This window comes from Misgurnus anguillicaudatus, chromosome 20 (genome assembly GCF_027580225.2).
Source record: "Misgurnus anguillicaudatus chromosome 20, ASM2758022v2, whole genome shotgun sequence".
In the NCBI taxonomy this organism is placed as follows: Eukaryota; Metazoa; Chordata; class Actinopteri; order Cypriniformes; family Cobitidae; genus Misgurnus; species Misgurnus anguillicaudatus.
In genome coordinates this window covers 16,691,013-16,717,635 of record NC_073356.2, presented here as the reverse complement: position 1 = coordinate 16,717,635, position 26,623 = coordinate 16,691,013, and the positions used below count along the sequence as shown (strand labels likewise).

Here is a 26,623-nt window from a genome sequence, read left to right as displayed (position 1 = left end):
ACTATAAAATCGCATTCATGACGATTTATGGTGATTTTATTTCTGATACACCTTTGCCCTGTTTCAAGATGGCAGCTCTATTTGACACATTCATTCCAATGAACTGCCGTAGCCAAGGCAACATCTAGTGTATATCTAGATGGTTTCATCCATAGATATAAAGGCTAGATGGCTCGTCCGCGCTGCTGGCCAATTGAGTGCAACGTCCGCATTTTGGCGGCCATCTTAGGACAGGGCGCTCGCTCACTCGTAGCATTGAGTTTTAATGATGCAGGTACTTTTAAATGACCATAACTTGCTTAATTTTTTACCGATTTTCAAACGGTTTGGTTTGTTATAAACGTCAAAGATGTACCTATGACACTGCATACCTATACTAAAAATAAAAAATAAATTCATGAAACATGTTAAAGCATCCAGAATTATAGCCACGTTAATAACGTTTGTAAAAACCCAAACCGTTTGAAAATCGGTAGAAAATTAAGCAAGTTATGGTCATTTAAAAGTACCTGCACCATTAAACTCAATGGTACGAGTGAGCGAGCGCCCTGTCCTAAGATGGCCGCCAGGTGATGCCGTTAGGGACTCCGCCTTGAGCCATCTAGCCTTTATACATATCTATGGTTTCATCGGACGCACGTGCGGTGACGCGATTACGCGTCTGGTTGGAACTTTCCTGCCGGTTTTGTTTGTTTAAAGTGCCCATATTATGAAAAACTCACTTTTTCTGGGTTTTGGGGTGTTATTTTGTGTCTCTGATGCTTCCACAAGCATACAAACTTGGAAAAAAATCCATCCATGCTGTTTTGAGTGAGATACAGGTTTCTGAATGTCCTCTGCCTTGAGTCTCAGATTGCACGAGTTCAAACTCAGCTCCGAAGTGACGTAACTAGCCGTTTCGTCACATTCAGTTTGAATTTTCCTGTCCACCACCCCACTCGCAGGTCTCCACCCACCAGGGAACTAGAGAGAGCACAGAGCAGTCACTTCGCTGAGACACTCTATGCTGTTATGATGTCTCACGGAAATAACAGCGCTATTTGGATATTATGGATTATACTCCCGCCTACTTTAAAAAACAAAGTTTTAACGCGTGTTTATTTAAACCTAAAATGTGATCTCATATACAGTGTGTTACGACACAAATTGTCCTCAGATTGTAGGCGATAAGACATTCATGCGAAATATGATGTAAACAACAGACTATGTAGCTTTCACGGATTATACGCATTTGTGGACAAAAATGGTCATTGAATGTATTTTATTGGACTTTCAATGGACTATTCACACATCTGAAACAGACTGGATTCGATTCGCGATCGCTATATCAACACAAAACGTAAGAAGTCACGTTATATTTTGCATGTTGTCATCTTCTGTCACAAAATACTACATTTATGAGCATCTGTATCTCAAAACAGAGACCATACATTGATGCTAATCCCGTAAATTATACCTTTTAAATGTATATGTTATTGTTTGTAGACAGTACGCTATATAGATATTTTTTGCAGGCTAGATAGTTTGCAGCGTGGTTTCGAAAGTTAAAAAAAATATTTAACGGCTTTATTTTACAATTCTACATTAACTAAGTAATAGTGCTTTGCCAAACTAAAAGTGTTTTGCCAAACTGTTAACCGAGACCGGGCCTTACCGACCCGGCTTTTCTGACGAGGCCAACGTACCCCCGAGTCTCTTATAACTTTATGGTCCGGACCTCCCGCTAGCTTCTAGCAGTTAGCACGCGGCCCACAAGCAGTATACATCCCCCGCCGGGTCTAAATTTCTGTCATTTGCGAAAATAATGCGTTTGAAAATGTTTTATAACGGGAATATGTTAGTATTGTCCAGGGAAAACGAGTGTATTGTTGAGACTGCTACATCACAATTTACTCTGGAATCTTTGTGTGTCATGAGTTTCGTCTCCTGGAGTGTACTTATTAGTGATACTTTTCTGCTTGATTTGTCTGTTGGCAACATAAACCGTTAATAATAATATATAAAAATAACAGTATGGTCTGTACTGCTCACGATACCACTGAGCACGCGCACGGGCACATGACGTTAGTAGTGGGGCGTGATCAAAGGGCAGCAGCTCATAAATATGTAATGACTATCTCAAAACGGCACAATCTGAAATGCCCTGAAACAGAGGCTCCTAGAGATGGGTAACAATCTTTTCCTACAAGCTATTTCGAGCAAACAACTTTTGAAACATGCTTTATGGAACTCATACACCTATTTAACTTGTGGAAAAGCAGTCATAATATGGGCACTTTAATGGTCTGACTTGTTGCGAAACTGAACTCTTTAACAAATACCTCATCGAAAAAAACGTGTTTTTGTGTCCTAGATAATCTGCGTGTTGTGTCCTAGATACCCTACTTTAAAAGGACTTTGTTGTTATTTATTCTTAGCGGAGTTTACCGGAAGTTATGCGTATTCCACAAAAGACGCTTGTTTATGTTGTTACTGCTGAAACAGTCTATATCTATGCCAAACGTGAAGCGAATCTTTTCAAAATTCGCAAAAAAAAGAAAAACAAACAAATGCGAATTAGGTGTGTTTCCACCAAGTTGTTCCAGCGAATGACGGTGGTATTGGTAACCAAGTAACCAGCAAAAATAAAACAAGGCACGGTCAGAAAATGGAGACAGAACTTCACTTAGTTACAATTGGTCAAGTTATACATTTACTAGAAGTGCAGCTTGTAATTGCACAAACTGAATGGTGTACAGAGAAGAAGAAATGCAAAATTTTGATGCAGGCACTAGCAGCAAGGCATAGCGATGATGTCAAGGCCCATATGGTAACGACAATGTCAGCTGATACAGCTAGACAATCAGTCACGTAGGTTTAATGTTCGCTACGCCAGAATTTATATTTAGCAAATGCGTTTCCATCTCCCATTTTTCGCATAAATCAAAAGCAACCTCAAACTTTTTTTGCAAATTAAAGGATTTTTATGCGATACTCCTAAAACCAGTGTGATGAAAACCCAGCCAGTGTGACTGATCCTTAACAAACAAACAAACCCTAAAATAAGACGAGCAATTGTCAAAATATCTTCCCAGCACAAAAACAAACGTGTCCTCACTTTCTTATATGAGAAAAAGACATGAAGAAAGTCCTGAGGCTGTGTGCGAATGGATTTGTCAGACGAGAGTGTATGAGAGAAAAAAGGGGACCTTGTTGTCTCGAGGAAGCTAATAATTCAACGGCCTACGCTTTGGTCTCCCTCATTTCGATAGAAAATGCTGGAATATTCCCAATAGCTTCGTACGGCTCTCAGCAGCAGCTGCGCCATGCCAGGAAAGAGTTTCCATTCGTCTGGCAACAGGCCATTGTCTCTTACACATACACACACATTTCATATGTTCCTCTATGAATTCTCACGGTCTTCTGGTTTCAGGAGGTTCACTGGTATTTTCTCATCCAACCCAGTATTCGTAACTTTGGCCCTCGATCGGTGCCGGTCAGGTACTGTGTGCTGCGGCTACATCACTGTCCAACAGAAACAGCTATAGAGGGATTTTCCCTTCTTGTTAAGTGGCCGTGTAGTTATCTCATTGAGATCCAGGTGTGCCGTAGCACCTCACCCTCTGCAGGCTGCTGCGGTGTCTTTGTAGAAGAGGAATGGAGAGTGTGTGATGCATTAAAACGAGAGTTTCACTCTTATACAGTCTGTCAACTCTTGTAAAACAAACTTGTAAATGGAACTCATAAACACAGTTCACATACAGCGAATTACACAGTTCTGCAGCCACGTGCATGCACATATAACATATTTAGTTTGGCAAAAATATTGGTTAAAAATAGTGCTGGTCAAAGATTAATCGCGATTAATCGCATACAAAATAAAAGTGATTTTTTTTGCATAATATATGTGCGTGTACTGTGTCTAATTATTATGTATATTTAACCACAAACACATTCATATATTCATTTCAGAATTGTTTTATTTATATATCATTTTTTTTATATATATTTAATATAGATTATATAAAAATATAAATAAATATATATAAACATGTAAATGTTTCTTAAATACATACATGAATGTGTGTGTATATATTTATACATAATAATTAGACACAGCACACACTCATATATTCTACCAATAATCACTTTTATTTTGTATGCGATTAATCGCGATTAATCTTTGCCCAGCACTAGTTAAAAACGCACAGTGAGAGTATCATGGTACAGTGATGGTACCAGATGGTAATACCATATTACTCCGATATATACTACAATACTAAATTATTATCATATTTATGCAGCATGATAATTACGTATTAGACGAACAATATCTTTTGCAGGTAGTATTACTAATATGTCTTATGAGAAATGTGATGCACATGCTTTAGGGTTCCCACGCGTCCTTGAAATCCTAGAAAGTTTGTGAATCTGGGGGGAAAATTCAAGGCCCTGGGAAGCTTTTGAAAATATACATACATAAATACAGGTCATTGAAAGTGCTGGAATCAAGTTTATACAAGAAGTTTTCTGAAAGAAAAAAAATCTATATTTTTCCCTGTGTAGTGTAGGATAAAAAAAAAGATTTTTCGATTAATCGTTGTTTTTTTTTCAAACGTGGTCGATTCAAAATCAATTCTCAAAGAGCAGAATCGATATTTTCTTTCATATTTATTTCTGCAAACATTGAACGTAAGATCAACCTTAATCTAATTACTAGTCTTCTCCACTAGATGTCACCCTCTTTTTTTGCCTTGCATGATGTTACCAAGGAGCGAGAGGCGAGCCTGTCATTCATTCATTCAGTGCTTAAAATAGTGGTTTCAGGTGCTTCATCGACATTGATGACACCTTCACATAAAAAAGTTGTAAACTGCTGTTCACTGTTTTTTTTTTTATTAATATAGTTTTTGTATAAAATCTATATTAATTGAGAATCGAGTGTAAAAATCGACCCGAGAACTAGAATCGAAAATTGAATCGAGAATCGAATCGATTTGATAGCTTGTGAATCGAAATCAAATCAATCTGGGACATCTGAATCGATACCCAGCCCTACTTTTTAAGCACGTGTGCTAAACTGTTCACTCATTTTTTGTTTGTTTGTTTCATTTTGTAAAGCGTCTTTGCGTCCTTTGAAAAGCGCTATATAAGACTTATGTATTATTATTATTATTATTATTAAAATGCTTATATCTTCTGTATGCGAATGATGATTCATACCAAAATGCTTTTTTTAAATGTCTTGGGTTACGTATGTAACTGTTGTTCCCTGAGAAGAGAATGAGACACTGCGTCTCTCTTGCCATACTTCCTGCGTCCCTGTAACGCCGTCTTTGGCAATATTTCAGATAGCGATATACTTCCTGGCTCCCGCGTCACCCTGTCTTTGTCGTTAAACCTCACCATTGGTTGAATTTGATATACACATTCAGACGCGCTTACCCCTGGAAGCGTCCCCAAAGTGTCACCGGAGTGACGCAGCGTGAGTTCCCTCGAAAGGGAACTGTAACAATTTATCTTAAAAGGTAACACAATGTAACCTTGCTCTCACTTGAAATTTGTCCCCACATTGAGTCTTTGAATTTGAGGGTAGTGGACCTGGAAAGTCCTTGAATTTTAAGTTAACTAAGGTGTGGGAACCCTGATGCTTGTATGGCTATGAATATAAAAGTCTGATTGCAAACCTACAGAAAATGTTTTGCTGTTGGTATTGCTATGCACAATATTACATAGGCGCATGTATTTTACAATAATACCATGTATTTGATATATTTTATTAGCCTATTTTTTCATAAGCTTTCATGTAAATCTGTTTTGCAACAATGGAACATTTTGAAAAGCACTACAAAAATACATTTGAATTGAAGTGCTAGAAGAAACTATTTCATTTAGTTTACATCGACTCTGACTCGATAGTTAATTTAACGTCGGATTCACAATAACCTCAAATTTAGATCCAACTGAACACCGATCACTATTGCAGATTTGAACTATATGTGAATTATCGATTTGTTTCTCATGTCTTAAATTATACTTTCAATCGAGATCCAGAGCTTGGAGTTATCACCTTACACTAACACGACCCCAAACATGGTACTATCGTGGTACTTATTTGGAACTGTAGATAAAACTCAGTGGCAAATATTTGTAATTATGCAATGGAATGTACTGAAGAGTGAAATGGTTAAAGCTGGCACGGTCGCTTCTCAGTATTCAGCTCTCGGGGTACTGAGTTGGCACCGTTTTTTCCATGCCAGCCGCGCCACGCAGCTGAGGCCGCCAGCTTCTCTGCTCCGTGCCAGGTGATGCCATCCGCTCAGCTGGGCATCAGGGAGCCATGCGGTGCCCGCAGCAGGTGGCCAGCCGGCCGCAGCCTCCCCAAGCCGGCAGGCACCATCCCAGCAAACCAACTGGCCTCCACGTGGAAGACAGCAGACTGCCAACCCGCCAAGATCTGCCGCACGGGCCCCGAATCTCAGCTTCAACCTGCTCTCTGGAGCCTGTACACACAGCTGGGATCATAGTGCGGCACAAAGCAATGTAAAAAGAGACGGCCGTCGGTATGTTTAACTGGGTTGAGCGAATTATGGTCATGGATGGGAGGGCCACCTGCCAAGCATACCAAAGAAACCAACCGAAAGAGGCATAAAACAGAGCAAAACTCCTCAGTTTGTTCCTCAGCTCTTTTCCTTGATCTGAAAAGAGCTGAATTGCTGACAGAAAGAGGTGACAATACTTACAGCAAAAACAAATATTTTAACACATGAGCTCATAGGCTTTACACATACCTGTGGAAAGAAAACCAGCCCTAAATGTCCCAAAAGGAACTGAAATCGAGTAAATAATTTTTTATATTTAAGCCTCGGTATTTGGATAAAAGACCATAATAAGACTTATAATGAGGGGTTGGCTTTCTAACAATAACAATTTACCCATCTAATCTTCAGCTTGCACGTTTGACTCCTTCATACCAACCTAAACCCAACACAAACAAATAGGAAGTTTTAAGAAAGTTGTTTAGCTCGGTGCAGCTGTGCCAGTGTTTCTGCACCATCTATTTCACTGTGAAAATATTGCAGTATATGAATTATTCATTTGTTTTGGATGGTAGTTGTCAGATCCATGACCTCACGTCTCAGCACTGCGGCTGGATGCATCGAGCTCAGCGCCCAATATGGAGTTTTGGATTTAGAGAAAAGTGATAAAACATCACATTGTAAGTTCTTAAGCCAAAAGCACAATAAACGTTCACTACCACCATCTAAATCTTCAGCGATTTTACTGTTATTTTGTTAATAGATTCAATAGAGATTTAAAGCAGTAAAAAGCAATTAACTGACTGGTAAATAAACAAGACGTGGGATTATATGTCCAATAAAATTTACACTATAAGAAATTCCAGTGGAAAATTTCATGGGACAACTCAAATTTCAGATATTTACTATTCTAATACATACACTAACTAGTTTGCTTACCAAACAACACTAATACATGGAAATTACCCAAGAACGGAGATTAAATAGGAGTTGCTTTTCAGCTCCTCGAATTCTTGATTATTATTCTAGAGTGACAGCTATGAAAAAAGCAAAACAGAGAGAAAGCAGAAGAGATGGAGAGGGAGAGTCGCTCCTCTGAGAGTAAACCAGCACTTCTCTGCCTCATCAATATGTAGACTGCTCGAGTTGCTCTCAGGTTGGAGAGGTGTGATGAATAATGTGTGTGTGGTTTGGCAGATGGGGAGAGAGGGATCAGTTGGGATTGGGGGAAATAATGAGAATGAAAGACAGCCATCTCACCCTGATTCCCGGAGCACTTCTCTTCGCCTCCGCCTTCAGCCGAGTGGCTCGCAGGGCTGGCTTGGTTTTCTTGTAATCCTGTTTTCCTGCGAGAGAAAGATGCGCGAGGGTCATCTCTGCCATGTGACACTTTAAGTTACATTTGCATTTTGATTTAGGCTGAAAGCTTTTTTATTTCATACTTGGCTAATGCTTTAACATAACAATTAAAATGCATTCACAGTTGTCTCTGTCAATCTTCTATTAGGGATCATTAAAGTAATGGATCTTGTTGGCACATGCGTAGGTGTCCTTAAGGCATGTGTCGGTCTGAACCTTTGTTAACAGCACTTACTGGGAGGATGTTAACCTTATGTAGTACCTTGTATGGGACGAATGAGAAATTAATTTATGCATTGTTATGTTAGTCTAAGCTTATTTTACATTTACAAAGACAAATACTCATAAAGCCTCAAATATTCCCAATCCTCACACTAAAACTGATTTATATTTCTACGCCAGTTTTCATTTATATTCTGCATCGTTATCCAGGTCAATGTGCAGACCGCTATCGGGCAGTGTCTGTCGACGAGCATGTTACTAGTGAAACTCACAGTATCAAGGCGAAAGTGCTCCCCCTGTAGTGATGGCAGCAATTTTTGTTACAGCCGAGTTGTTAAATATCGCTCTTCAACTTGGTCCATCTTTGTTTTTACCATCGCAAGTGGAAAAGCATATGAGGAAATCCTACATATCGTAGATTTTTTAACCTGACAGAGGGCGATCATAGAGCTTGCAAGGAGGTGCGCATACAGGTATGGCATACATGGTACACAACTATGCGTAGGCTTCGCCGTACACTCGGCACAGAAGTATAAATTGGGCTACATTCCTATAATTACATACTACCTAGCATACTACTCTCACTTACACTGCAGTATGTACATTATGCCCAACATGCTAACATGAGAATGCAGAAACATAAAGCATTCCATTCAACAGGACATTTCATTTCGAACTGAAATAAATTTGGTCAAGCTTTTTAGTCTTTTTAACCAGACACCTTCTTTACTCATTATTTGATCAGACTGATGAGAGTTAAAGGTGCATTGCGTAACTTTTAGACAGAAATGCAATATAATATACATAACTATATTATCAGTGGCGTATTTATAGCCTGGGTGCCAGCCGATCTTAGCCCCGCCCACAAAATTTTGAGGACGGGAAGATTGGTCTGGGGTTTCTCCGTTGAGGAGCTTCTATGCGAGTCCCAAAGCTGGTCGACCAATCAAATTGTCAGGGCAGGCTTTATATGATGATGGACAGATGATCAACAGTAACGTAATCAACCACGTCACCAAAGAGCACGTGTTGAATCTATTTACAACGAAATGGCTGCCGCTGTAGAATTCAGGTGTGTGGATTCTGACATTGAGTCTGTTCTAAAAATTTGTTGTTTGGAAAGATGTTTTTGCCGTCCTTCCTACGGGATTCGGCAAAAGTTGGTCGCACTTATGGAGGACCAAGTTAAAGAAGCAACTGAAATGGGTATCACGGTGATGCAACTCGGCGCGCAGATCGATGGAAGAGATGGATATAATTAGCGGTCATTGCCAGCTTCTTTTCGGAAGCCCGGAATCGTGGCTGCTGAATAAGTGGAGGGACATGCTAGGCTCCGATATTTTCAAGCAAACGTAATGGGTATCGTCGTGGATGAAGTTCACCTAATGTACAAATGGTAAGAGATAGTCTTATTGTATGACTTAGTAAATACTTAATGTTGTGATATAAATGAAATGTTGTAAACATAGTGTTGATGTACGTTCGCTAACTCAGATTTAGTATAATCACAATGTTATTGTCATTGTAGCGAAATAACTAGCAGTTCGGTCAGGCTGCAAAAGACGTCATTTCAACATACGTCACACACTCCGTTGCTCTGATTGATCATAGGTCTATCCAATTGAGTGCAGAGGCATTTTTCGGTTGAGACACGCCTCATAATCATAGCCCAATGGAGCGTTATCAGACTCAAATTCTAACTAGAATTGAGTATGACAACGTCAGGCTAGCGTATACAGCCCTTACATAACAAACTGTATTATTTTATTACCTTTCTTTGCGTTCACACCAGACTCCAGATATCAGCCAAAGTTCAGATTTTTCAACTCATGCGGCAACACTCAATTTGCGCGGAATGCACTTACCGCGTGATGCCTATTCACGTCTTTGCATTGACTTAACATGTGAATCACTCGCGCTTGCCCCTCTTCCGCATCTGGTGTGAACGCACCATTAGAATGAGCAGTTTTATCTAAATACACAGCAAGTCCCTTAAATGGACAAATTGTTTTACAGAGCACGTTTCGTCCCTACGTTGTCTCAGACAAGGACATGTTTGTCCTGTTGTGGCTACCATAATGCGTTTTGAAATTGAGGGGTGAGCTGTTTGTTGCAAATTCGCAGTCTCACCACTAGATGCCCCTCAAATTTACACACATCAACTTTAAGACAATTTTACAGAATAAGGTTGACTAAAATAAAATACACTTTACTTCCGATATGCTATAATAGCACTCTATATATGCATTATTAAAAGATTAATCGCGATTAAACACATAAAAAATAAAAGTGATTTTTAAAAAGATATATATAAATAAATAACTATGAAATTAATATATGTATGTGTGTGTGGTTAAATATACATAATAATTACACACAGTACAATCGCATATATTTTTTATTTTGTATGCGATTAATCACGATTAATCACGATTAATCTTTGCCCAGCACTATAATCCTACATCCATTATAACATCATGGGGCGGTTAAAGATTAATCCAGGACTAGGGCTTAGTTATATACGGACATTTAAAGGGATAGTTCACTCAAAAATGAAATGTAAGCAAACCGTTTGTGGACCCGATTCATTTCCATAGTAGGAAAAAATAATACTATGGAAGTCAAAGGGGCATTTAATCGGTTAAGTTACAAACATTTCTTAAAATATCTTCCTTACTGTTCATCAGAACAACAAAATTTATACAGGTTTGTAACAACATGAGAGTGAGTAAATGATGACAGAAATTTCATTTTTGGGTGAACTATTCTTTTAAGTAGTTTTTACACACATACCTTACAAAAACATTACTGGTGGTGTAAATCTTGAGACAAAACAATGTTAAGATGTGTCAGTGCAAGATGTTTTTAAAAGAAGGCAGCTCAAACACGCATTTTAGTCTGGGACTAGTATAAGCCCTTTCCAAAAAACTGCCCCATATTCATTAATAAATAGCACACAGCACATAGCAAAGCATGCAGTAATACATTAGTGTTTCATTCCAAACACAGCCATTAGCCACTGTTAACACAAATACAAAATTGTGACCGCACCAGTGCACCTGAGCAGCAGTTATCAGCGCGCTAGTCTCACTGCACCAAACCCAACAGGCAAACCAGCCAGCCACCTGGATTTGTGCGAGATGTGTGTGAGGAGTGCCGTGTATCTAATTAAAACCAAACAGACAAAGGAAAGAAACAGTAAAAGTGGGGCGGCAACAGCTTGGTGGGCAATGGCGGGGGTTGTGCTCGGTGGCTACAACAGACCGACTCGGGTCAGATTCAAGGTCTCCGTGAGAGTTGTTGACACACAGGGGGTGTTTTTAAGTGCATCTCTCGCCTCATTAAGACTTATTTACATGGAGAGGGGGGAAGATAGAGTGCCCTTATCCATCTTTACCAGCAGGGCAGGAGACTCTCAAATGCTTGAGCTAGACATTGACCCTGTGGGACGCACAAGTCTCTCTTGCCTTATGGTGCACCTTCTGTGGCCGCGAAATGGGCCTGCAAGAGGCCACTATCAGAAAGTCTTGCTAGTCTGTACTGAATGATGCGAGTTTGTGGGCAATAAAGTTTTTTGAACGATTTAATTTTATTTTGAAACATTTCATTATTTTAAATTAGATTTTTATTGCATTTTTTGAGTATCGGCTGTTTGGCCGAAAAATACAAAAACACAAAGAAGGTACCATGTACATTTTTTGCTGCTTTTAAATTGTTAAGTAACAAAACAAGTAATTTTTTTAATTTTAACGTACTATTTTATATTATTTAAATCTTTTTACATTAATTTAATTTATTAGAATACGTAATTTCTTTTAAAAGTTTCGGCAACTCAGCACTTTAAGTTACATTTTGATTTAGGTTGAAAGCTTTTATACTTGGCTAATGTTTTAACACAACAATTAAAATGCATTCCCAGTTGTCTCTGTATACGTATCAAATATTTTTTACAGTGTATATATCGGAATAAAATCAAAATAAAGAAATGCCATTTATTAGCTATGTTGGCCATCTTTAATTGGACTTTTTACTTAACTTAAACACTCACAAATAGATTATTTGTTTTATCCTAGTTTGCTCACATATTAAACTATTACAGATGTTTCCATGACACAAGATTTCACTCATTTGCATTGCTTTTCCAGCGTAAGAAATCACAATTGTATGTTCCATGACCGGGAACCCTTTTAAAACCACTTCCTCAGCATGAACACATGATCAAAGTCCCTTTATCTCTCTTTCTCCCTCCCTCTCTATGACTTTTTCCCCGTCGCCCGCACCTGCAGAGACTGTACATGGTGTGGAAAGCAAAAGCCATTTTGTTCCAAACCAACCGGGACAGATTAGGTGTGCGTCTTATTTTTCGTGAAACTTCCTGTTGTGGTGTAAATACACACAACAGGCTCAGCCATCTGTTTCAAATGAATAGTTAATTGTAATCATATCAGAGTTTGAAATAAATTGTTTATATAGCGAGACTTTGTGGTCCTGCCAGTACGCCGCATCACGCGCCATCGAGTTCGATGAGGCGTTTCTCTCTGCGTGAGCGCTCGCCGATGACGACTCGTGGGCCTTCTTGGCTTCTCTGTCTCACCACGACTGGGTTCAAATTGGCAGGCAATACAGAGCGGGGCTTTGAACGCACCTTCGATCATTAATCACCATTCAACTGCATCGCTGCGGTGTGTAACCCCCCAACTTTTTGCCAAACGCGGAAAGGAGACTCTAATACAATGTGTCACTGTCTCCTGTGGACTTGAGCAGTATGACCTCTCCATGCACACTGTGCTGTCAGATGTTGACAGGAAAGTGACAGGATTCAACCCATGGGGTCAGGGGTGCTTTTCAAAGCGGGTACAGCTGATTTCACTTCAAAAGCTGTGACTCCTCATGCGCAAACAGATTCTCCTGCCATCAACTTTAGCACAGCTCTTTCTACCACCATCTAGCTAATTCACATGCTCAATTGTTTCATTACAAGAGAAAACAAGCTTTAAAAAAGGTGATAAGAGAGATTTGTGCAGTTAGTTGTATTATAATGATTGTGGGAAGGTTCTGATAAACCCAATGTCCATATTGCAAATATATAAATGAACTAAAATGAAAAAACTTGTTTACAAGTCAGAATTATGTTCACTGGATTCAAACCCATGACGTTTCCGCTGCTGATGCAATGCTCTACCACTGAGCTATACAGGAGGATTATAAATATGCAAAAGATTTCAAACGATACAGACAGGAACATGGAACCGAGATGATACATCCATTATATTTCTATTTAGAGGCCATGTCAATTTGTTACGTGTGCAGGTGCCAAACAATTAATTCAGGTATCTTCATCAGTGAATGACAAAAATTTGGCATCCAAATGAACAAGAATAGATATGGCATGAAAAATTAGCAAAAAATCTTTTTGGCAAGAAGCCTTATTCATGTTAAAACACTGCAGAAAAGATACAATAAACCCACTGCCAAAAACAAATCAATTATGAAAACATTATAACTTGTCATTAATTTCTTTTAGGTATGCATAACAATTAATTGCATTTAATCTATAGCAACACACATGCATGTATATATTTAAGAAATGTTTACACGTCTAACATTTGTATATTAATGTATCATTTACATTATATATAAATACTTAATATATAATGTTTTTCCTTAAAAAAAAAAAAAATATATATATATATATATATATATATATATATATATATATATATATATATATATATATATATATATATATATATATATATATATATATATATATATATATATATATATATATATATATATATATAATTTAATTTTATATTAGTAAATCTTGAAATTAACATAAACTAAGATTAATAAATGCTGTAGAAGTGTAGTTCATTGTTAGTTCATGTTTGCTTATGCATTAACTGTTAACAAATACAATCTTATTGTAAAGTGTTAAGCCAAAGATATACTAGGAACGTCATTGTGCGCGCCAACCGCATGACGTAATTTTCATCATCAGGAGGGTGTGCGGTCGCCCGTGCGGACCAAAATTTATGCGCGTGGACAGTGCGCATACAGTCCACGTACAACAGTGCATGGGTGTGAAAATATTGAGACAGGACATTCCACTACAAACAATTACACAAAGAAAATAAACAGCATATGCACACTATTCTTCTTTCATTTTTACTTTTTCCAAGAACAGAAAGCTGTGGAGCATGTTCGTCACCATAATGTTTGATCCCTGTTCGGATGCGGAAAAAAGTATACTGCGGCCTTAACCACATTTTTAAACTGACCAGAATCGGGTTTACTAAAATTGAAGATGTGCCTCAAATGTAAACACATTAAGTATTGTTTATACTTGATGTATTTGCATGAGCATGTTGGTGCGCGCAGCAAAAATTACATCAATCCGGAGTGGGCAGTGGTACATGTTGCAACCTCCCATTTCACATGTAGGTGTGCACGTCATTTAGGGATGCACGATATATCGGCCAACATATCGGTATCGGCCGATAACTGCTTATTTTTAATATTATCGGTTATCGGTCTGATAGCAAAATTAGGCCGTTAAATGAAAGCCGATAAATGATGGATTATTTTTGTTTGTTGAACCACTTCACTTGCTCATTGCTGGCCATGTGAAGTTTTGATTGGTGCTTTCTGTGACATAGCACGAAGATGACACGTGTTGCGGGCTTACGAAGAGTATGCTAGTCTAGCGCAAAGACAAGATGTCCACGGTCTGGGAGTTTTTCATTGTGAAAATAATATGAATATTTATCGGCCTATATATATCGGTTATCGGCCCCCAAATATAAAGAGTTATCGGTTATCGGTATCGGCCAAAATTTCCATATCGGTGCATCCCTAACGTCATTTTTTGTAACCGCATCCGCAGCTCTGCATATGAAAGTAACCGACCTCGAGTAAATTCTGGCTGAGCAGGCAAGCCTGTGACGTATCTTTTTGATTAATCCATGCAAACCTATGCATACTATTTATCTGACATTTAAAGTATAGTCATTTAAAACAAAAATTCTTTTACATATGATTCAGAATTATTGGCTTATTAAGATTTCTGAATTGTTTGTTTAGTAAAAATGTTAATGAAAGGATTATGTTTAATAAAGACATATTAAAGAGATTGTTGTTTTATTCATGTTCTCATACTTATACATCAAGCTTTGTAGTTACAAGCACCAGGGTTGTTTTAGCGAAAGACTTTACTTTGTGTTGGTTTTGGACTCGATTGCTCGAGTCGCCCCCTGTCAGTCCAAATAATAGTGCAACAGTGAGAGCGTCAACTATAAACACCTTGTTTGTTTGTTGAGACGTGTGCACGGTCAGCGAAGGCCTGGGTGCCGAGCAAAGCGCTAGTATAACCCGCCCTCTAAGTTCACTTGGGTAGCTCTCAGAATAAAAGGTACAAGGTAAAAAAAAGTCATTAGGTGCATATTGGTACCTTAGAGGTACATAATGGTATCTGTACCAAAATGGTACATATTAGGGATTTTTTTAAGGTACCGTCCCAGTGACAACTTTTTTCAGAAAGAATATTACACATTTATGCCATTTGGTTGCACATACCTTCACACATGATTTTGTTTGAACATGCATTTATTTGAATCCAGCTTTAAAAACTCCAGTGTGCCCTTGTCAACAAAACAACTTAAAACCTCATAAAAAAAGTAGCGGTTTACCACAGCTTTTGTTTGTACACGTTAAAGTGGATGCAACTTTTGCACGCAGTCAGTGGTAAGTAATGCACAACAGCTAAAACCATTACAATGTCTGATTGCGATGCAAAGATTAGAGCGGGTGACCAGTGGGTCCCAGTATGCTCCGAAAGGCCTGTATCAATACACTGCTTTATAAGGGATCTGTAATATCAACAGGCACCAATGTCAGGCTTACTTCTGACACGTGACGCGTCACATCACACCAGAGGCCTTGAACCAGAGCAAAGATATTAAAACCATACACAAATCCACTAAATGCACAAAACGATCGTGGCAAACAGAGAGAGTTAATGAGCAGGGATGCATCTGAGTGTTTGCTCATGCGAATAATTGCTGGACAAAAGCAGAGGAGATGATGTGAATGATCTTGACTCAAGGGGGGATGACCACACAGACCTGAGGAACCCTTCTGGTTGACAGCTCTCTGCAGTCCATTATAGAGTTTAATAACAGTATTTAAACTCACTGTGTCTACATCGGTCCTACAAGGCATCTGACATCACAAAAGCTTTCCTCCTTTAAAAAAAAAAGAAGAAGAAAAAACGCAAGACCTGTCAAGAAAAAATTACCTTCCTATTACGATCTCAAATTACGATGTGTATTCTGCCTTTGTGCATTTTCGCATCGCTTTTTTTCCGTTAAACAGCGATTTTTTGAATCAGACTGATATAGATTTCTTTTCAACGCAAACTGGGGGAAAATTTTATGTGAATCAATTGTCCAGAACCTGCTGTTATGTCTTTGAATTGATGAGACACAAAAGAAAGAAAACTAAATGGAATATGTCTGAGATTCACAGGCTCCTGCGGGAGTTCGGCTTGTTATGTTGCCGGCACAATCATGCAGCACAGGCACAATAAAGCAGGGTGACGGAGCAACGCAAGCTTAATAGTCCTACTAAGGAGTGTGATATGAACTCACATAAAATCAAGCAAGAAAAGTATGAGGCAGGTACTTTCGGCGCAGAGACGATATGAGCATTGTACCAAACCAATCGAATGAGGGATGAATTTATGCCAGCGAAAAGAAAAAAGCAATTTTAGTGCCATTACAAAACTAAGTTACTACACCTCTGGCAAGTGGGTGAAAAGAATCCAATAAACATAATGAAACTGATGAACTTCAAGCCACAAAATGTAGGATATAAGTCCTTAGAGGTAAAGGGGCTCTCTTGTGCTCCCAAAAGTCCTAATCAAAACACACAAAATACTTTGGCACAGTTAGTACATTGCAAATTTGCATAATCCGTTAAATCATGGCATCTAATGAGAAAAAGCCGGTCTAGTTGTAATTTAATTTTAACATATTAAACTTTAAATTGTTGGTAAAATAATCTATTAAGATTCAAAATGTATTATCACTTTATTACCAAATTATCATAAAATGATATATTTACTTTATGCACAGCACGTTAAACTCAATCAGGCGGTTTCCCGAACAGGGTTTATCCTATAGTGCAAGACTAAATTGCATGTTTAAGCTGCCTTAATTTTAAAACATCTTGCACTGACATATCTTAACATACACTCACCTGAAGGATTATTAGGAACACCATACTAATACTGTGTTTGACCCCCTTTTGCCTTCAGAACTGCCTTAATTCTATGTGGCATTGATTCAACAAGGTGCTGAAAGCATTCTTTAGAAATGTTGGCACATATTGATAGAATAGCATCTTGCAGTTGATGGAGATTTGTGGGATGCACATCCAGGGCACGAAGTTCCCATTCCACCACATCCCAAAGATGCTCTATTGGGTTGAGATTTGGTGACTGTGGGGACCATTTTAGTACAGTGAACTCATTATCATGTTCAAGAAACCAGTTTGAAATTATTCGAGCTTTGTGACATGGTACATTATCCTGCTCGAAGTAGCCATCAGAGGATGGGTACATGGTGTCCATAAAGAGATGGACATGGTCAGAAACAATGCTCAGGTAGGCCGTGGCATTTAAACAATGCCCAATTGGGCCTAAAGTGTGCCAAGAAAACATCCCTCACACCATTACACCACCTCCATGGCGACCAGACAACATTTTTCCAGTCATCAACTGTCCAATTGTGGTGAGCTCGTGCAAATTGTAGCTTCTTTTTCGTATTTGAGATGAGTGGTACCCGGTGGGGTCTTGTGCTGTTGTAGCCCATCCGCCTCAAGGTTGTGCGTGTTGTGGCTTCACAAATGCTTTGCTGCATACCTCGGTTTTAACGAGTGGTTATTTCAGTCAAAGTTGCTCTTCTATCAGCTTGAATCAGTCGGCTCATTCTTCTCTGACCTCTAGCATCAACAAGACATTTTCACCCACAGGACTGCTGCATACTGGATGTTTTTCCCTTTTCATACCATTCTTTGTAAAACCTAGAAATGGTTGTGCATGAAAGTCCCAGTAACTGAGCAGATTGTGAAATACTCAGACCGGCCCGTCTGGCATCAACAAACATGCCACGCTCAAAATTGCTTAAATCCCCTTTCTTTCCCATTCTGACATTCAGTTTGGAATTCAGGAAATTGTCTTAACCAGGACCACACCCCTAAATGCATTGAAGCAACTGCCATGTGATTGGTTGATTAGATAATTGCATTAATGAGAAATTGAACAGGTGTTCCTATTAATCCTTTAGGTGAGTGTATATCAGTGCCATTGTTTTGTCTCAAGATGCACACAGTATTGTTTTTTTGTAAGATTTTTTTGTAAAAACAACATAAATGTCCTAATAAAACTAAGGCCTAGTCCTAGATTAATCTAAACCCTGTCTGGGAAACCGTCCCATTAAGATCTTTGTTTCTCTGAGCTAAACTGAATTAGCTATTGGATGAATGTCACCTAAACATGCTGGTGTGTATAGCACTGTTTTTTCTCATTGCTCCAAGCAACCAGGCTGGCTTAGTCTTAAGCTATGTTTTACGACAACAATGTAGTAAAAACGTTTTTCTTTCCCGTTTATGGAAAATTTCACGCACACACAACAGCGCTGTCAAAAAGATCTGCGAAGATGACTAACAACAGGTAGATTCCCTAGGAAACCCAAACATTTGTTGTTTTCGATGAGGCATTTGTTTAAGAGTTCAATTTCAGCAACTAGTCAGACCATTAAACAAGCAGAAACCGGAAGTAAAGTTCGGACTGACGCGTAATCACGTCACCGCACGTGCGTCCGATGAAACGGTCTATAGTCTAAATTAACACATGCACATGACGTCACCGTTATCACAGATGGGCAGGTAGTGGTTTACACTTGGACAACAAAGGCATCATAACCTTGCACTTTGAAGCCCGTCTTTAAGAGTTTGCGTTTTTAGGACCCCAAAATGCTGTTGTCGTGTAAACAAAAAGCCAAACCATATAGAAACTGTCCCGTAATCGTTGTCGTGTAAACGACACTTTGATGTAGCTTTCCCGAATAACGGCTGTCATTGCTAACAGGTAGCACACATGATTTTTAGGCCATAGAGTATCTCGGTTTAAAAAACTGTAAGTTTGAGGAAGTTTAAATGAATGATTGAGGTGTTGGATTCACAAAAAAAGGTGTTGCATTCACTTCAAGGTTTATCCCTTGAAGTTTATTTCCTGTTATAGTTAATAAATAATAAAAGAGAAAGCATGAATATGGTCAACAGGGTGATAACCCTGTCAAAGACTTATCCAGATAAACAAGACTTATCACTTGTATTGAGGGTTGTATAATATAGATAGTTTGTATCCAGACCTTTTTTATTCCCAGCTAAAGTCTTTTCAAGTGTAACATTCACAAGTAATATCATCAGAATGGTTCAAATGAAAGAGAAAAGGCAACATTTCAAACTCTTCTTTAAATAAAACATTGAATGAATATTTGATTAAGGTTGCTTACATCCATACTTATAAATAAAGTATATGGGAAAGCGCAGAGATTCTCACCGATCTGTTTACGGTACTGATCCACCGGCAGGTTGACAGAACTCGCATCCTTTTTTCCCATCCTTCTACACCTGAGAGAAAAAACACACCACATATGAGGTGAAATGAGGTAAAAACAGTGAGCGATCAAGTTGTTTTAAGGATATGAAATGCTACTGCAGTTCTTCTGTGAAATGTACTGTATGGCCCAAATACTAAAAAAACAGATACTCTCTTCAAATAATCTCTTTATTTGGTTACGAAGTGAATATTAACAGATGTGCCCTGACAGTAAGACATTGCTCTACTTTTTATCACCAACAATGTCACTTTGACATCTTTGGTTTCCAAAGGTTGTCCAAAAGTAAACAAAACCTGTCCTTAAAATTTACAGTTTACCATTATTAATTCAGCAGACATTATTAATAGTTTTTAATAAATACCACAAAATGTGTAGGCCTAACATAAACTATAATGAAATAAGCAGACTTAAAGAAAATTTGCTTTACTTATGATGTCACAAAAAAAGCACATTTGTCATGTAATTTTCAAATCCTTCTAATCATTCAATGCACTGTCCATTTACATTAAAGAAGCAAATACACTCAATTTCACTTTACACCGCTCTGACTTTCCTGATAGAGAGATCTTAGATTGATTTCCATGGCAACCATAAAAATCTTATCTTATGGTGTATAATACCATGGTTAGTTTGAAGGTAAAAATCTTGAAGCTGGTAATGCTTTAGTGCATTAAACCCTACATTACACCATAGGTTTCGTTTTACAGCGAGTTGATCAGTGAGCCTTTAATCAATGTTTGATGCTCTTCACAGTATTATTTTGCAATCAATACAGCTTCCTCTTATAACAGCTAGGCAAAGGGTGCATGAGCCAAAGGGCACATCTATGTTTCTTATGACGTTTAAACCTCTCTGACATGTTTTCTCTCTATCTGAGAAATTAAGCAGGACACCTCAGACCCGATTCGCTTTGGCTCATAAGCTGCAGATCTCCGGTGGAAAGGTGTGCAGGCTCAAGAGCCCAGACTGATTAGCATAGAAAACAAAGAGCTGGAGGAAGTGCAGAGGTGCATGAAAACACAGAATTACAAGGCTGTTTTCATTCTCTCTCGAGGCATGACTGTGCAAGGCAAAAACTCCCCTATGGCTGTCTATGCTAAATAAGTTCAAGGGTCGCCTCAGCATCCCACTTCTGATGTCTTTAATCTTTACTTAGGTTGATGTAATTACATGGGCTCCAACAACAAAGCACAAGAAAAGGAATTAATTACTTTTTTAAAGATAGCAGAGGAAGAGGACCATTACTGTGTTTACACAACAGTTTAGGCAAGCCCGAGGGCATGACCTACGATGACCAAATACTTCCTAAGTGTGACCACTAAGGAAGTTGACATGGGCTGCTGAGTGGCAAACCTGTCCATATTCTAAAAACCTTTATATCTACATACCCCTAGGCTTGTAATCTGTAATGATTTAATCAGGGACCAGGAAGTGATAGGGTAACAGAGTTTGACATTCGGACCTCCAGTTGGACAATGGGAGCTCCTGTAGCTCATTTGGTAGAGCATTTAATTGATGCAAAGGTTATAGGTTCGATTCCAAGAGAATGCATACACTAATGTATCCTTTATAGTGTCACTTTGGATGCTGAATGCGCAAATGTAAAACTCTGATCACAAAACAGTACTATTCAAAATTCCCCCACCTTATGTACAAATCAGAAATTCATAATAATTCAGTCGCAGAGAGGGAGAAAAAAGGTGTTTATTACTGAATATTTAATAGAATAAAAAAACATAAAACCTACATATTCTAATACGTGTAAACTCTTCGAAGATAACAGTTTTTAAATTACAGACAACATGTTGAGTGAACTGAGGTTGATCCACAAATAGAGAGAGATAGCCAGGGGCTATGTGTACCAATGCTTTGAAGACTCAAATTGAGACCAGAATCCTTTTTCAGAAGCTAAACTACAAAGGTTTCAGTTTGAAAGAGATTTAAGATTAAAATAAGCACCTCGGGCATTTCTTTTTGAAAATGAATTAAATAAAGACAGCGCTGTGCTTTTTAGTAGCCAAGTGTTCAATGCAAAAAGTTGCAATGCAATCAGACTCTAAAACATAGCTCCTCTCATTCTTTCTAATAATGAAAAAAAATCTAGGAATTTATATATGCGAGTTTAATATTGTAAACAATGTAAAAAAAAGAGAGATTTGATAACAACTTTATTGACACCTCTGGCATATACATACTTTTAATGCTTTAAGTAAGTTATCCACGTATCAAATGTATCAGAAAGACGGTAGAATTTAGCAATAAAATTAACCAAAGCATGCAATTTATTTTCCTTCCTATCATGTATCTGAATGCCACGTAACTGCACCAAATCCAAACTGGTTTCCAATTTAACTCATCCTGCCAACGCATCATCCAGTTCCTGGACTCTGCCCTGACAGTTTCCGAAGTTATCCAATCACAGCGCAGTGAGCTGCCAATCGACCAATCGCTGACTCGCAGGAGGCGGGCGCTAAATCAAAAACACGAATGTTTGCTTTAGAAAACGTTTATGCGCGACAGATTGTTACAACTTCTGTTTATCGGTTTTCTTGGTGTCTACAAGATGTATTAATAGTAGGCACTGTTTCAATTGCTACAAACGAAAGCGTTTCAAATAGACTTACCACTTGAAAGAGGGGAAGAATCCTCTCCGCAGTTCCTGGTTCAGGTTTGTGGATTTAAAATGGATGTGTGAGGCAGCCAATCAGTAGTTACCTAATAAGCGGGTACGTCATCGAGGGGGCGGGTCCACAAACGATAAAAAAGCAGTCAGATGCTTTACTCTAAATGACAGAAAATAACAGAAAACTATAAATTAAACATTACATGCATAACCATATATACAGTTAAATGGTTTTAAAATTAGAAAAAAATAAACAGAATAAAGAGACATAAATGTCCAATTGCACATTAGCTGTTTTAAACATTTTAATTTAAATCCACTGAGAGGAAATATCACAACAACATAGACTTAATGTAGATATAATAAGGACAAATCACTAAACTTTTAAGACATTTATTGGACACATAATTTGGCATCACAGCATATTAAGTGAAGTGACCTAATGACCAATGTTAGGACCTCTGTATTTAACCAGTGAATAGTGAACGCACACACACACACACACACACACACACACACACACACACACACACACACCCAGAGCAAGTAGGTGTAGGTTTATTTAAATACACAGAAAATGCATAGGAAAAACAGGTCACAGGTAATAAACCATACATTGAATTACAGTTGAATTATCACTTTTGTGATATCTAGTCTAATATTAAGTGTATTTTAACACATCTCTGAAAAACATGCTGCATCAAAGGTGACCACATTTAAGATCAAAGGTTAAAGAAACCCACAATACTGACACATTTCTACATTTCTGGGTCCACAATTCACAATGGTTTTAATATCGCATTTTTATTTTAATATTAATTACGCTAACATGCTGTCAGCTTGTAATGCATTAAATCCCTTACGTGCATTTCAGGAAGAAGACTAATTCACCTTAACAATCCCAGGTGTTTATATGCTTTACACCAAGCTTTGAAATTCACTATGTGAAATTTTGCAATTACAGAAAGGAGAGTGTGAAACTGAGAAAGGGAGACAGCAAGAGACCAACTTGTTTTCTACTCTCCTCTCTCCCCTTTTTTGTTTTATTTAAGGCTAATTTCCATTTCTTTTGTTTGTGTTGAATTTTGTCTGCATAATTGCATCCAGTCTTATTGCTGCCTGGGGCAGTGTGGATTATGGAGCGGGTTGCCACTGCTTGTAACTTATTGAAGTTTAAAATGATTTTCTGCTCTCCTATGGGCAGCTGATTTGAGAACAGCACAGCGGTAACTAATAGATCTAATCTGTTTATAATGAGCCTGTATAACACATTATTTACTCAGCGGAGAACATTGATACGGAGCAATTTAACACTACTTTCATAAAGTGACACAAGTGACATTTGCGGATGAAACTGTATGACCTTTGTGTCTTTTGGAGTCATTCCTTTGATCGGTTTGCATACTTAAAATACTTGTGTCTTAAAAATTAATCTGACTATTCATGTTTAGATACCTTTTAATATGACCTTAAAATGTAAAAAATTACAACCAGTGTTGAAAAATGAATTTGATGACCAACCACTGACTGGCATGCATCATGGTCCGTGTCTGACATAATGTGAAATCAAACATAGCATACTTTTTCAATTTTTGGCTGCAACTACACTCGTAAATGGTGCAACTCGCAACCCCTTCATTTGTGACTATAATACAGCACAGCCCTGAGTACCTCATTGTTTTTATAAAATGGTTAACACATAATCAAAATGTTGTGTTTCTAGTATAATCATTAAATGCAATTCATTTGTGAGATGATATAGTGCCTGAATCAAAAAACAGTAACAGAATATTACAATGCAATGAAAGTAACAACCAGCTATAAGTGCTTTACACTGTTAGCTCAATGATAAGAACTCATTGTTGTGCTTTATTGCAAACATAAACCATGGCCTGAACAGTCTGAACTATTTGCTTTCTAATATACTATACGTGACATGAAGCTTTCATCATGTCTCTGGGCGAAAGTCTTTTTCAAATATTTAAATAAACCTTGCCATCTTTGTTGAGGGAGAGACTGTGGAACGGTGCGCCTACCATGTGTTTTGCATAATTAATTTTCTCATTTGCATGCACCAAATCTTTTGTGATTAATTCAGAGAGGTTACGCTTTATCACAATACATTCTTTGGATTACAAAAAAGATGATTTGCTTGTCTCTATGAAAGTTTGAGCTGTATAAACAGTCCCGTTAACCCAGCGAGTTGATGGCATTTCGAGTGACAAATGAAATCAACACATTATCAACACAGTATTCCAGCAGTCCCACCATTGTTTTATATGCAGCACACATCTCTAATCCCCAAAAATATCCAGACAAGCAAGACACAACATTATAGTTTTGATGAGCAAAGATTTATTGAAATAAAATGTTATACTTTAATTGAATGCAAAATCGCATTCGGCGGCACGCTTGTGCCTTTGGCTATGTATCTGAAGTGATTTGAGGCTGTATAAGGGAAACACACTGGACAATTGGTTGAACAAGTACAAGGAAACATGCACATTTCACACATTTTATCTACCCTGGGTGCAGAGCAGCATTTGAATTTGCATGTATTACCAATCCTAATTTTAATTTAAAGTGATTTTCCCCCCACTATCCATTAGTCATGGTAAATCGATATAAACCCACTGGGAGAATGCTTTGCTAATGACAGACACACAGTTTCGCTAGAGCACTCATCAGGGCTATATTTCTCTTCAACTCTCTCTTTCTCTTGGCAATGGTCCTTGATTGCAACATTTAAAAGAGTGCAAGCAAAGGAGACGTCCCCAGTGTGTTTTGGGCTAAATGACTGTTTGCTACTACGTTACTTTAAATGCATATTTGCACATACTGCGGATGGTAAAGTTCATTCAAACTTGTGGGTATTGATTATTGGTATAGTGTTAATACGTATGATAATATATCATTCAACAGCCATTTAAAATGTTTTTCTAAGACGCCAAAGTGGATTCAAATTTTCTTTCTCCCTCCCCACTCTTGTCTTTTGAGCAAAAAATAAATAAAAATAAATAAATACACAATACTAAACATGAATGTTACTGGTAGTATTGTTCATGATAAAAATCAAAAATAGCTTTTTTAATAGATACCGTGATAATTAATAATTTTTTAGTTATTGTGAAATATTTTGGCCACGACAATTGTGGTGAAAGTCTAATGTTGCGTTCACACCAGCCGTGGTAGAGGCGTCAAGCGCGATTGATTTCAATGTTAAGTCAATGTGAAGACGCGTTGACGCACATCTGGAGGTCTCGCGGCACGAATGAGGCGTTAAGCGCGGCGCATTAGACACGATTCCGCCTCATTCGCGCGTCTAGTTTGCGCGAATGCCGCGAATTGAGCATCTGGCACGGTATGCGCAAATGGTGCTTTTTGTGCATTTTGCGTTTGGCGCAAATTTGCGGCTGACGCCCGAGTTGAAAAATGTTAACTTTGGCGGATTTTCGCGCCGCGTTAACCAATCAGAAGCCTGCTTGCTGCTGTGGCGGCAGCCCCGCCCGGAGTCACTTATTCAACATGAAGGAATGCTTGATATTGTCCGGTAGTCACCCGGAGCTATACGACACAAGTTCTTATTTCTATAGAGACAGGAATAAAAAGGACCTCACTTGGAAGAGTGTCAGTGAGGACATTGGGCAACCTGGTAAGTTTCACTTTTGAGTCACGTGACGTTTATCGACCCGCGGCATTCCCGTCGTTTTTTTTTTATATTTTCCCCCTATAGTAAGGTGACCAAATACAAACCGCTAACTCTCTCGATACATGCACACATCTTGCAAACAGACAACCGTATAGCACTTGCCCCTCCCACAAGAAGCAGATTTCGCCTTTCACGCGCGTCAAATGCTTGCTTTTTCCACGCGTCTACTTCGCTCTAAACGCGTGAATGCATTTAAACTGTTCAAGCTGCAAACTAGGCGCGGTGGAGCAATTTTGACGCCTCAAACGCGGCTGGTGTGACCCCACGGTAATATCGTATAGCCCTAATTCAAACATAGCAATTTTATTCCTGTACAGCTTTTTTCTAATCAGTAATAAAAAGTCAATAATAATAATAATAGGAATAATTACACTGAAAAAAAATCTCCGGTTGCACATGATTGAATTAAGTTTTCTTAAAATGATTTTTCTTTAAAAAAAATTGTTGGATCAACATAATTTAATTATGCACACCAGTTCAACATGATTAAATCAAGTTTTCTTAA

General features: G+C 38.2%; 1 protein-coding gene across 2 annotated transcripts in view; it reads right to left on the bottom strand.

Moving 5' to 3' along the window:
• The window catches only part of triqk (triple QxxK/R motif containing), a 29,555-nt gene extending 7,014 nt beyond the window's left edge, over window positions 1–22,541 (bottom strand). Inside the window, exons 1-4 of one of the 2 annotated variants that reach the window (XM_055220266.2) lie at window positions 22,411–22,541; window positions 22,108–22,256; window positions 19,726–19,796; window positions 7,779–7,864 (exon numbers count right to left, since the gene is read on the bottom strand). In XM_055220266.2, coding sequence (XP_055076241.1) covers window positions 7,779–7,864; window positions 19,726–19,786 — 147 coding nt within the window. In that variant the 5' untranslated portion in view covers window positions 19,787–19,796; window positions 22,108–22,256; window positions 22,411–22,541. The remainder of the gene's footprint in view (window positions 1–7,778; window positions 7,865–19,725; window positions 19,797–22,107; window positions 22,257–22,410) is intronic. The other variant, XM_055220265.2, reaches the window with a different exon arrangement.
• Window positions 22,542–26,623: the final 4,082 nt, after the last annotated feature.